General features: G+C 47.2%; 1 protein-coding gene across 1 annotated transcript in view; it reads right to left on the bottom strand.

The window, feature by feature from the left end:
- The window catches only part of NSD3 (nuclear receptor binding SET domain protein 3), a 338,825-nt gene that overhangs the window by 277,931 nt on the left and 48,800 nt on the right, over positions 1-12,094 (bottom strand). Inside the window, 2 exon segments of the mRNA XM_030201931.1 lie at positions 7,737-7,811; positions 7,813-8,471. Of these exon segments, the coding sequence (XP_030057791.1) occupies positions 7,737-7,811; positions 7,813-8,427 (690 nt within the window). The 5' untranslated portion in view covers positions 8,428-8,471.

Here is a 12,094-nt window from a genome sequence, read left to right as displayed (position 1 = left end):
CACCAGCCACAGCACCCCTGCTCAAAGCACAGGAGCCACCCAGGCAGTCTGAAATCCAGGAGCTGATCAAGCTACGTCCACACCTGCTGGGAGATACAGAAATACAAATACTGAAGGCAGTTGGGGCTAGCCGTCCTAGACGCACTATGGTCTTTCAGTGTTCTCTATCTCCACCTGCTGGTAGGCGAATACAACCCATCAGTTAATGGATTCATCTGCTGCTGATGACAAGGAAACAACCTCTGCAATTATCTATATATAAACTAGAAAAACTCCACAAGATATAGAAAGAGGAGACTAAAGGGCTCACCTCCTTCCACCTGCTGGAGACTGAGTATACTGAATCTAAGGCTAATTGGCCAGGGTTCTTATTGGCTCTCTAGAGCCAGAATTCTCAGTTTCCACCTGCTCGCAGGAGTGCACAACCCACCAGTCAGTTCCTGGACCAGTCTGGAGGGACGCTAAGGAAGTATTTTTGGGTGTACAAAAAGAACAATTGTAACTTCAAAGTGTTTTAAAAGTTTTCTTATACCAGTCGTCCCTTACCAATCCCCCACCCCTCCCTCAACATCACCTTATGACACAATTCACTCCACTACCACCCCCCCTACCCGCGATTCAAAACTACTACACAAGGTCCATACACACAGCAAACCCGCTCAGTAGGAACAATGCTTCAAAAAGGGATTCCATATAGCTTCCCATTTAGCAAAGGTATGACATTTAATTGCCCACTGTCTTTCCATCACACAAATGTACCAGAGTTTGTTTAGCCATTTAGTGATAGGGGGAACAGAAGGTTGCTTCCAATGCACTGCTAGTATCACACGAGCAGCAGACATAGAATGTCGCACCAGCAGTGATTGAGATTTGGTTAGGCCAGGGGGGCTTTTAACAAAACAAGAAATAAAGCGGAGACCACTTGAGAGGTCTAGCTATCCATCTCTGTAACTTATACTGTATTCCCTTCCAGAAGGCCCTAGCCTTACCACAAGTCCACCAGAGGTGACCCATAGTCCCCCTAGCCCCACAGCCCCTCCAGCAAGACGCTGAGGTTTTAATTAGAATTTAAACACAAAATTTGCTAAGCGTATTCTATAATGTGATACGTGCAAATTCTACTTACTGCCAAAAAGGGGGTGTGGCCATGAGTGTGGAATTGGCAGATCATGGGCGTTTCTATAAATTATGCACACTGTTACAGAATGAACCCACTCCGTGCCTAACTTAGTCGCCAGCATTTACATGAAGTTTTACTTGGCATAAATTTCCGTGACTAAATTTAGTCACGTGGACGGGCCCTAGGCATATTCTAGAAACCAACACCTAACTTTAGGTATATATTTTTTGGCACCGATTTTTAAGGCACCATATATAGAATCTAGCCCACAACGCTGACTGCTTTTCAGCTTTCAAGCCCAGCATCACTTTTTGAACAGGACACCGCTCTCTTCTAACTGTAAATATAGTTTACAGAAAGCATGCTTGTGACAGAAGGTGAATGAATGCATACCCACAGGTGTATAAACTCTTGACTTGACTCTGCTACTCAACAAGTACCATGCAACAAAACAATTGTTTGCTTCCTTCAAATTAATAACGTCACATATGCAACTCCAAATCTGTGTTGAAAATTTTGTACTCATATCACAAGACTTTGTATTTCTCTCTGCTATCCATTTATTTTTGGATAGTAGACAGCCTTCTACACGTTTTATTTTCTGCTACAGATTAGAGTGCTCAAGGGACATAAATGCCTCAACCCCTTTTTTATTCAGCTAATTAGCAACTTATGTCTCTTAATACAAACATTAAGAGGAAAGGCAACCAATTGGGAGGAATATATCAAATTATTAAGTTTAAAGTGAAACCTCCAAAAGGGAAAATTAGGTTCTTACCGTGATAATTTTCTTTCCTTTAGTCATAGCAGATGAATCCACTATGAATGGGTTGTGTCCACCTACCAGCAGAGGGAGATAGAGAGTACACTTTTTTCAGCGCCTCATATCAGCTTGCTCCACTGCCTCTCTTCAGTATTTGAAGCTTCCAAAGCAGTATGGCAAACCGCAATGGGAATAACAAGCTTTCCTCACAGCGAACGATGGCCCTACAACAAAGGGCATTAACTCAGAATGGAGGGAATAAACTCATCCTCCCGGAGGGAATAAACTCATCCTCCAAAACATGAAACTGGAGGGAATTAAGTAATCTTCCTTTAATAGAACAAGAATCCTGAAGACTGTTTTCCGACTTTCTCCCAAGGACGGAATCTCCAGGAAACACGAACAGAACCTGAAATAGATTTACAGCACATAGCATCAGACAGGGAGGGATCATGGCTGCATCTGCTATGACTAAAGGAAAGAAAATTATCACGGTTAGAACCTAATTTTCCCTTCCTTGTCATCAAGCAGATGTATCCATTACAGATGGGATGTATCAAAGCAATCCCTAGATAGGGTGGGAACAAGCCACACCACGCGCCAGCACTTGTGCTCCAAAATGTGCGTCCCTCCTGGCAGCCACATCCAGCCTGTAATGTCGGGCAAAAGAGAGCTTAGAAGCCCATGTTGCTGCACTACAAATCTCTTGAAGAGAGAGTGCTCCAGTTTCAGCCCAAGAAGAGGAAATTCCTCTAGTGGAATGCGCCTTAAAGGCATCAGGCGGAGGCCGGCCGGCAAGCAAATAAGCTGAAAAGATAGATTCTTTAAGCCAGAGGGCAATAGTGGCTTTAGACGCTGGAGACCCTCTGCGAGGACCTGATAGCAAAACAAACAGATGATCAGAGGTCCTGAAAGAGTTAGTAACTCGCAGATACTGCAGCAGAGTCCTGCGCACGTCCAGCAGGTGCAATTGCCCAAAGGATTCTGGAAACTCCTCCTCTACAAAGGAGGGCAAGAAAATAGGTTGGTTTAGGTGAAATGCTGAAACCACCTTCGGCAAGAAGGAAGGCACGGTCCGAACCGTGACCCCGGACTCCGAAAACTGCAGAAAAGGGTCTCTACAGGACAGCGCCTGAAGCTCTGACACCCGTCTCGCCGAAGTAATGGCCACTAACAAGACGGCCTTCAGTGTCAAATCTTTCTCTGAAGCACGCCGAAGCGGTTCAAAGGGAGCACCCTGAAGGGCCTTCAGCACTAGCCCCAGGTTCCAAGCTGGACAAGGTGCACGCACGGGAGGACGGAGCTGAAGCACCCCTCTAAGAAACCGTGCCACATCCGGATGAACAGCTAAAGACACGCCTTCAACCTTGCCATGCAGGGAGGCCAATGCTGCCACTTGCACCCGCAGGAAATTATAGGCCAAGCCTTTTTGTACACCATCCTGCAAAAAGTCCAGAATCGGCGAGACAGGAGCCCGCAGGGGTGTGATCTCTCTGGAAGCACACCAGACTTTAAACTGGCACCAAATCCTGGCATAAGCCACGGAAGTGGAACGCTTGCGGGCTTGCAGGAGAGTGGTAATTACTTTATTGGAATAGCCTCTGCCTTTCAATTGCGCCCTCTCAATCGCCAGGCCATAAGACCAAATCGGTCGGCGTCCTCCATGGTCACCGGACCCTGTGACAACAGGTTGGGAACCAGAGGTAACTGAAGGGGATCCTCCACGAGCATCTGTCGGAGGTCCGCATACCAAGGCCTCCTGGGCCAATCCGGGGCGACGAGAACCACTTCTCCTGGATGCAGCCGAATCCGCAGGAGCATTCGCCCTATCAAGGGCCACGGAGGGAAAGCATACAGTAGGCCCTGAGGCCAGGGTTGAGCCAAAGCATCCAACCCCGCCGCACGAAGATCTCTCCGTCTGCTGAAGCAGCACGGGACTTTGGCATTGGAGCTTGTCGCCATTAGATCCATCACGGACTTGCCACACTTGGCACATATTTGCAGGAACACTTCGTCTGCAAGTTCCCACTCCGCTGGATCGATCTGATGCCTGCTTAGATAATTGGATTGCACGTTGCTCTGACCTGCAATGTGAGCTGCCGACAGAAACTGTAGATGCAGCTCGGCCCAGTGGCAAATTTGTTCAGCCTGCGTGGCTAGAGCTCTGCACTGAGTGCCGCCTTTGCAATTTATGTAGGCCACTGCTGTCGTGTTGTCCGACATTACTCTGACAGCCAATCCTTCTAGGGTCACTTGAAAGGCCAGAAGCGCCTGAAACACCGCTTTCAACTCTAGGCGGTTGATGGACCACTCTGACTCCTCGGGTGTCCATAGACCCTGGGCATGCTTCCCCTTGCAATGTGCGCCCCAGCCTTTCAGACTGGCATCTGTCACCACTAGGCACCAATCGGGGAGCACCAGCGGCATTCCTCGCCACAGCATGCTGTCTGAGAGCCACCACTCCATGCTGAGTCGAGCCGCAGGGAGCCAAGAGAGTCTGCATTGGTAATCCTGAGATACTGGAGACCATCTTTGGAGTAGAGCATACTGTAGAGGTCTCAGGTGCGCTCTCGCCCAGGGCACCAGTTCCATGGTGGCCGTCATCGATCCAAGCAGCTGGACAATGTCCCAAGCTCGTGGGCGGGGCATCCTCAGGAGCAGACAGACCTAATTCTGAAGCTTGCACCGCCTTTGCTCGGGTAGGTACACATACCCCGAGGCTGTGTCGAACTTGGCCCCCAAATATTCTAGAGACTTGCGAGGGGGTCAGGTGACTTTTGGCCAAATTGACGACCCAGCCCAGAGATTGAAGTACTGAGACCACTCTGGCTGTTACATGCTGACTCTCTGCAGCAGAGTTTGCTCGAATGAGCCAGTCGTCCAGGTACGGGTGAACCTGAATACCCTCTCGCCTTAGAAAGGCAGCTACTACCTCCATAACCTTCGAAAAGGTGCGGGGAGCTATGGCGAGGCCAAAAGGCAAGGCCCTGAACTGGAAATGCTTTCCCATCACCGCAAACCTCAGAAACTTCTGGTGCGGGGGCCAAATTGGAATGTGCAAGTAAGCTTCTTTCAGGTCTAGAGACGTGAGAAACTCTCCTGGCTGTACTGCCGCAATGACGGAGCACAGGGTTTCCATGTGAAAATGCCGCACTCTCAGGGACTTGTTTAATTCTTTTAAGTCCAGAATAGGGCGAAAAGAACCTCCTTTTCGCGGCACCACAAAGTAGACGGAGTAGCGGCCGTAGCCATGTTCGGCGGGAGGTACCGGGGACACGGCCCCTATCTGAATCAGACCTTGTAAAGTCTCCTCTACCGCCTCCCGTTTGGCGGCAGAACCACATCGGGACTCCACAAACACGTCTCTTACAGGGGCGTCGAATTCTATTCTGTAACCCTCTCTGATCAGGTCCAAGACCCACTGATCTGAGGAAATGTTGGCCCACTCCTCGGCAAAGAGGGAAAGACGTCCTCCGATGACAGGACTCGAGGACAGAGCTGGCGCACCAACATTGAGAGGGTCGCCCATGAACTCCAGGCCTTGAGCCAGTGGCTGTGGAATGTTTGTCCAAGCGAAAGGAGTTCCTCTGCTGAAAACAGGCACGAGAAGTGAACCCAGCAGAACGCCCCGGGCGGTACCTTCGAGCTTCACGGAAGCGAGGTCTGTAAGAGGAGTGGACTGCCGCACCCTTAGAGGAAGGTCGAGGCCTATCTTCGGGCAAGCGCTGGGGTTTAGCCTCACCCAGGCCCTTCACAATTTTCTCCAACTCCTCACCAAACAGGAGAAGGCCTTGAAAGGGAAACTTCACCAACCTTTGCTTAGAGGCCATGTCCACCGCCCAATGCCGTAGCCAAAGAAGACGGCGAGCCACCACTGCTACTGCCATGTGTTTAGCCGAAGCTCTGACAATATCATAAAGGGCGTCAGCAAGAAAGGACAAGGCCGACTCCATCCGCGGAGCCACATCTGAAAAGGGCTCCGCTCCATCACTGGGCTGTTCCACTGCCTGTTGCAACCAAGCCAGGCAGGCTCTAGCAACATAACAACTGCATGCAGACGCCCGAATAGTGAGACCTGCAATTTCAAATGACCGTTTAGGTGCTGATTCCAGTCTACGGTCTTGAATATCCTTCAGGGCAACACCTCCTTCAACGGGAGGGTAGTTCTCTTCGTCACAGCTGTGACTAGGGCATCCACTTTAGGCATAGCAAATCGAGCCATATGCTCCTCACTCAGAGGGTATAATTGCCCCATAGCCCTGGAAACTTTCAAAGGTCCCTCAGGATCAGCCCATTGAGCCGAAATAAGCTCTTGGATGGAGTCATGCAAAGGAAAGGCTCGAGCAGACTTTTTGGTACTAGCCATCCTAGGATTCACAGAGGAGGCTGTGCCACCGGCAGGGTCCTCAATAGAGAGAGCCTGCAGGGCATCAGAAATAAGCGCTGGCAGCTCATCACGGTGGAAAATCCTCACCGCAGAGGGATCGTCCAAATCCTGAGTCACTTCTGCACCAGACTCTGGCTCCTCAGACCAGGAAGGCCTGCCAGAGTCCTCCGAATCCTCGCAGCCCGACCACGGGGGGAGGAGGAGGTGCAGCACTCTCTGAAGGGGAATGAGCCCTTCTGCGCTTCATATTCTGCCAATTATCAGGGAATAATGCCTCAGAGGGCATACTCAGGCTAGAATCCACCGGGGGGGGGGGGGGGGGGGGGGGGGCATTAGAAGAGGCCCGTACCGGGCTTTGTGGGAGAGCTCTTTTAAGCATGCATGCTTTATGCATTAATAAGACAAAATCAGGGGAGAAAAACTCACCCTGGGCACCCGGATCTCTGCCGGGGCTAGTAGCTCCTATATCAGCCTCACTCCGAGGCCTCCCCCCGGGTTCAGGACTCTCCGTCTCAGTGGAGGTCGCGCCATGTGGTAAATTCAAAATGGCGCCCGCTGCCAGCTCAGAGTGCGAAGAATCGTCGCTCGCCATGCTCGGGCCGGCTCTAACGTCTGTACAGCACGATTTACAGAGCCCCTCTGCTGATCTGCGCTTGCCACACTTGGAACAGCGCTTTACTGTCTCCGCAGCCATCGCCGAAAACAGTGGTAAAATTCAAAATGGCAGTTCGCACCAAAATCGCGGGCCCACCCCGGAGGAGTCAGAAACACTCTTACCTCACTGGACCGAGTATCACAGCTCCGGTCCCACAGAAAAAGGCAAGGAAAAACCTCTGTTCCAGCGTCTAAGCACGACGCAACTTTTTTTTTTTTTTTTTTAACGCTGTGAGGAAAGCAGAGGTAAATAGAACTCCAGAGGCTCAGGTGAGTGGGAAAGGCAGGGAAAGGGCGAACCTTTGTGCCTGCATCCACTGTTGGTGGGGAAGGACAGGGAAAGCTAAGCAATGTGTCCACATCCACGGAGGTATGGGTAAGGCAGGGAAAGGGCGAACCTATGTGCCTTTAAAGTGAAGCTGCTATAGCCTCCAACACCCCTGCTAACAACTGGCAAAAGCACAGGAGCAACCTCCAGGCAGATTTAGATGGAGCTCGAAGAAGCTGCAGCCACTCTGCTAGGGGAGATAGAGAATACTGAAGAGAGGCAGTGGAGCAAGCTGGTATGAGGCACTGAAAAAAGTGTGCTCTCTATCTCCCTCTGCTGGTTGATGGACATAACCCATCTGTAATGGCTGCATCTGCTTGATGACAAGGAACTAAAATTGTAAAATAATTTTCTTATTTAGTTTGAGTTATGTGAGCAAAACATTTAGTTAAGAACCTTAGAGGCACAAGATCTGATAATTCTGAGCAAACTTGTGGCAAGACTGCTGTAAAATAAAAGAGAATATGAAATTCACTGTACTTACTTCCTGGTCCTCTGGTTCCAGTTTAGGAATTTTATGTGCCTTGCGTTCTTCTGACCGGGAGGAAGAATCATGTTTTGCTGCTCTTTTTCCTTTTCTCTTTCCTCCCTTCATGCTTCCTCTTAGCATATTCACTTGCCTGTACTTCTTTCAAAAGGTCCCCACACAGGGAGGACTCGAAAAGCTCCCTGCCATTTTGGATGGTTTTGGTTATTTTTAATTTGATTTCCGGTGACCCGGTCTTCTTTGGGATCGCCGCCTGTGGTCCAGGAGGGAGAGGTGGAGGTGGTGGTGGCTGTGGTGGAGAAAGTTTTTCCAGAACCTCTTGGGGTCTAACAGAAGAGTGTTCCATTTGGTAGTACTCTGAGGGATTAAAGTTTCTAACTGCTCCATACCCATTAGCTGAGCCATTGGGGTACTGACTGTACGCCTGGTATTTGTTCTGAGGTTCATATATGTTGATTGTTGGTGGATAGCCATTAGTGATGGGTGGCAGATCCTCAGTTGTTGGTGTAGGATATTGGAAGCCTTGCTGCAGAGCTGTTTCATATGGTGTATGGCTGCCATCTTCAGCAAGGTCACTGCTAGCATCAAAGGCATCATCCTGACGGATGTTGGCTGAGTCAATCAGTTGAGGTGGTTGCTGAATTGTGTTTCCCATGATCCCTTGCATGAAAGAGAAAGAGAAATCCATTGTTCTGCTCCAGCATCCTTAGCTTTCCCTTTCTCTCATAGGGCCTAAAAGGCAAAAATAGACAGAATTTGTGCTGTTTTGTGTGCTTTATTATAACCTATCGTAAGCAGATTTAATAATCTGAAAGCGCAGAGGTGAGTTACTGTATATATTCAACTATAGAAGGCGACCTCATGTATAAGTCAAGGGTAGTTTTGGGACTCAAAATTACCAAAATTGGCGTGACCTCACTCACACCCCTCCCCAGCTAGCATTTCCTTCTCCCTGCCTCACTCACATCCCACCACCCAGATCCAGCATGCCTTCTCTGCTACCACACATATAAAGGGGTATAATTTTCTTAGTGCAATCATAGGTTAAACATATGATTTTGTACCTTGGGAGAGGGTTCAAGGTATGGAGAGGCACTGAGGGTAATTGCGAGTGGTGGTCGCAAGTTCTTGCATGGACCATGTGAGTGCCGACATTCTGTGGCTGCCTCACAGTGCAAGGATACCCGGAAAGATTACTACAGGAATGGCCTTGGCTCTGCCAGAGCCTTGGGGGCCGACTAGGCTGCATTGCTGCGCATATGTAATGATGTCACACACATGTGCGGCAATGCAGCCCAGTTGGTCCAAGGCTCTGGCAGAGCCAAGTCCTTTCCTGCAGCACTCTTCCCAGGCTCCCTGCACTGTGAGGTGGCTACGGAACGTTGGTGCTTGTGCAGTCCATGTGAGAACTGCACTATGTGAGAACTGCAACCATCTCCAGCAGCTACCCCTCAGAGCCTCTCTATACCTCGGACCCCCCTACCAAAGTACAAAATCATATATTTAACCTGGCGCTACAGTTGTTACCCCTATATATAACATGACACCTGTTTTTTCAATTTTTCTAACACAAATTTCTCATCTTATAATTGAATATATATGGTATTATTATTATGAAATGATAACACAACAAAATTGATTTCTAGTTCAGATAGTTTGAAACTGTCACTCCTGTCGATGCCAAGCAGAGATTTATAGGTGACTATAATCTGAAACAAAGAAAAAAAATATGATTTTTACTTTTAGCACTCAGTGAAGGGGGAGGGGACAAAAGAAAACAAAAACAGCCTTTTTCAACCACTGCTCTGCAAATCTGATAAGGTCTACAACACAGCAGAGAAAGCCTTACACAAAGGCTTCACATTCTTGCTTTGCTTAAAAAAAAATATTACCTCAATATTAAATCTGAATTTGTTTGATGTAAATAATAAAAAATAAAAAAGATATATATACAATAAATACACTGTAGCATAACAGTAATGGTCAACACAGCTCCATGTTTGTGCAGATGAACACTGAAATACAAGTTTTAAAAAAAAGTTATCCTATCCTCAAGGAGTCCAAAATCATCAAACTCTTCATTTAATCCTAACATTTCAAGAATCCTCAGCTGTAACCAAAAAAAAAAAAAAAAAAAGTTTTTGGTAGGAGTATGTTGCCTTGGTTCTATGGAATTATGTAACTAAACCTGTTGGATTTACAAAGGAACAAAGGTTATTTGCTCACAGTTAACACATATTTGCACAGGCCCTTTACATGAAATAAGCCTTGCAACAAATAACTCACATTAAGGATGTTTCACATACTGTTAATAAACCTCTTCCTATCTGAGCTACATATATCAGGATTATGTAGGCAGAGGACACAAGACATAAGCATCGCCATGCTGGGACAGACCAAGGGTCCATCGAACCCAACACCCCGTCATCAACAGCGGCCAAAAAAACAAGCATTTCGTCCCACCCCACCCATGCCCACCCCCACCCCACCCATGCCCATTCAATAACATTCTATGTCCTTTTCCTCCAGGAAGCTGTCTAATCTTTTTTTAAACTCCGCTAAGCCAACTGCCCCAACCACCTTATCCGGCAACGAATTACAGAGTCTAACCACGCGTTGAGTGAAGAAAAACTTCTTCCAATTCGTTTTAAATTTACTACACTGCAGCTTCATCGCATGCCCCCACATCCTAGTATTTTTGGAAAGCATAATCAGATGCTCCACATCAACCCGTTCCATTCCACTCATTATCTTATAGACCTCTATCATATCTCCCCTCAGCCGCCTTTTGTCCAAGCTGAGGAGCCACAGCCTCTCCTCATAGGGAACTCGTCCCATCCCCTGAATCATCTTTGTCGCCCTTCTCTGCACCTTTTCCAATTCCACTATATCATTTTTGAGGTGCAGCGACCAGAATTGAACACAATACTCGAGATGCGGTTGCACCATGGAGCGATACAATGGCATAATAATATCCTCATTTTTGTTTTCCATCCCATGCCTAATAATACCCAACATTCTATTTGCTTTCCTAGCTGCAGCAGCACATTGAGCAGAAGATTTCAACGTAACATCAATGATGACACCTAGATCCCTTTCTTGGTCCGTGACTCCTAACGCGGAACCTTGCATGACGTAGTTATAGTTTGGGTTCCTCTTTCACACATGCATCACTTTGCACTTGCTCACATTAATCGTCATCTGCCATCTAGATGCCCAGTCTCGAAAGGTCCTCTTGTAATTTTTCACAATCCTCCCATGATTTAACGACTTTGAATAACTTTGTGTAATCAGCAAATTTAATTACCTCACTAGTTACTCCCAGGTCATTTATAAATATGTTAAAAAGCAGCGGTCCTAGCACAGACCCCTGGGGAACCCCACTAACTACCCTTCTCCATTGAGAATACTAGCCATTTAACCCTACTCTCTGGTTTCTGTTAACCAATTTTTAATCCACAATAGAACCCTACCTCCTATCCCATGACTCTCTAATTTCCTCTGGAGTCTTTCATGAGGTACTTTGTCGAACGCCTTCTGAAAATCCAGATCCACAATATCAACCGGCTCACCTTTATCCACATGTTTGTTCACCCCTTCAAAGAAATGTAGTAGATTGGTGAGGTAAGGTTTCCCTTCACTAAATCCATGTTGACTTTGTCCTATTAGTCCATGCTTTTGAATGTGCTCTGTAATTTGGCTCTTTATAATAGTCTCTACCATTTTGCTCGGCACCAACGTCAGACTCACCGGTCTATTAATTTCCCAGATCTCCTCTGGCACCTTTTTAAAATATCGGCGTTACATTGGCCACCCTCCAATCTTCCGGTACCACGCTTGATTTTAAAGATAAACTACATATCTCTAACAGTAGCTCCGCCAGCTCATTTTTTAGTTCTATCAGTACCCTTGGATGAATACCATCCGGTCCAGGAGATTTGCTAATGACAGTGTCCCACTGGTTATCCTCCTTCCACCAGGTCTCAGTATTGCCTATTATATCTAATTCTTCATTCAGTGCAATATATTCCAATTCTCCCATCTTATATCTTATGCTCCTAGCATTTGTATATAGGCACTTCAAGCTAGGCTTGTTATTCCTTATCACAGAATGTTGATTACATGACAGCATTAATTTGCTATCCTTTGTCGGGTTTTAATTATTTTTATTTAAGGACATTGAATCTACTACAGTATCTTTTTCATCCTCACTATCAATAAACACTGTCTTCCCTGTTTGGGCGATATCTTTGCAAGATACCTTATTCCAAACTATACGCTTTTGTGCGACTGTTGGCCTTCCCCCCGTTCCTAGTTTAAAAGCTGCTCTATCTCTTTTTTAAATGTTGATGCCA

This window comes from Microcaecilia unicolor, chromosome 4 (genome assembly GCF_901765095.1).
Source record: "Microcaecilia unicolor chromosome 4, aMicUni1.1, whole genome shotgun sequence".
Lineage (NCBI taxonomy): Eukaryota > Metazoa > Chordata > Amphibia > Gymnophiona > Siphonopidae > Microcaecilia > Microcaecilia unicolor.
The sequence above is the reverse complement of the archived record's forward strand: the minus strand, read 5'-3'. Positions and strand labels throughout refer to the sequence as shown.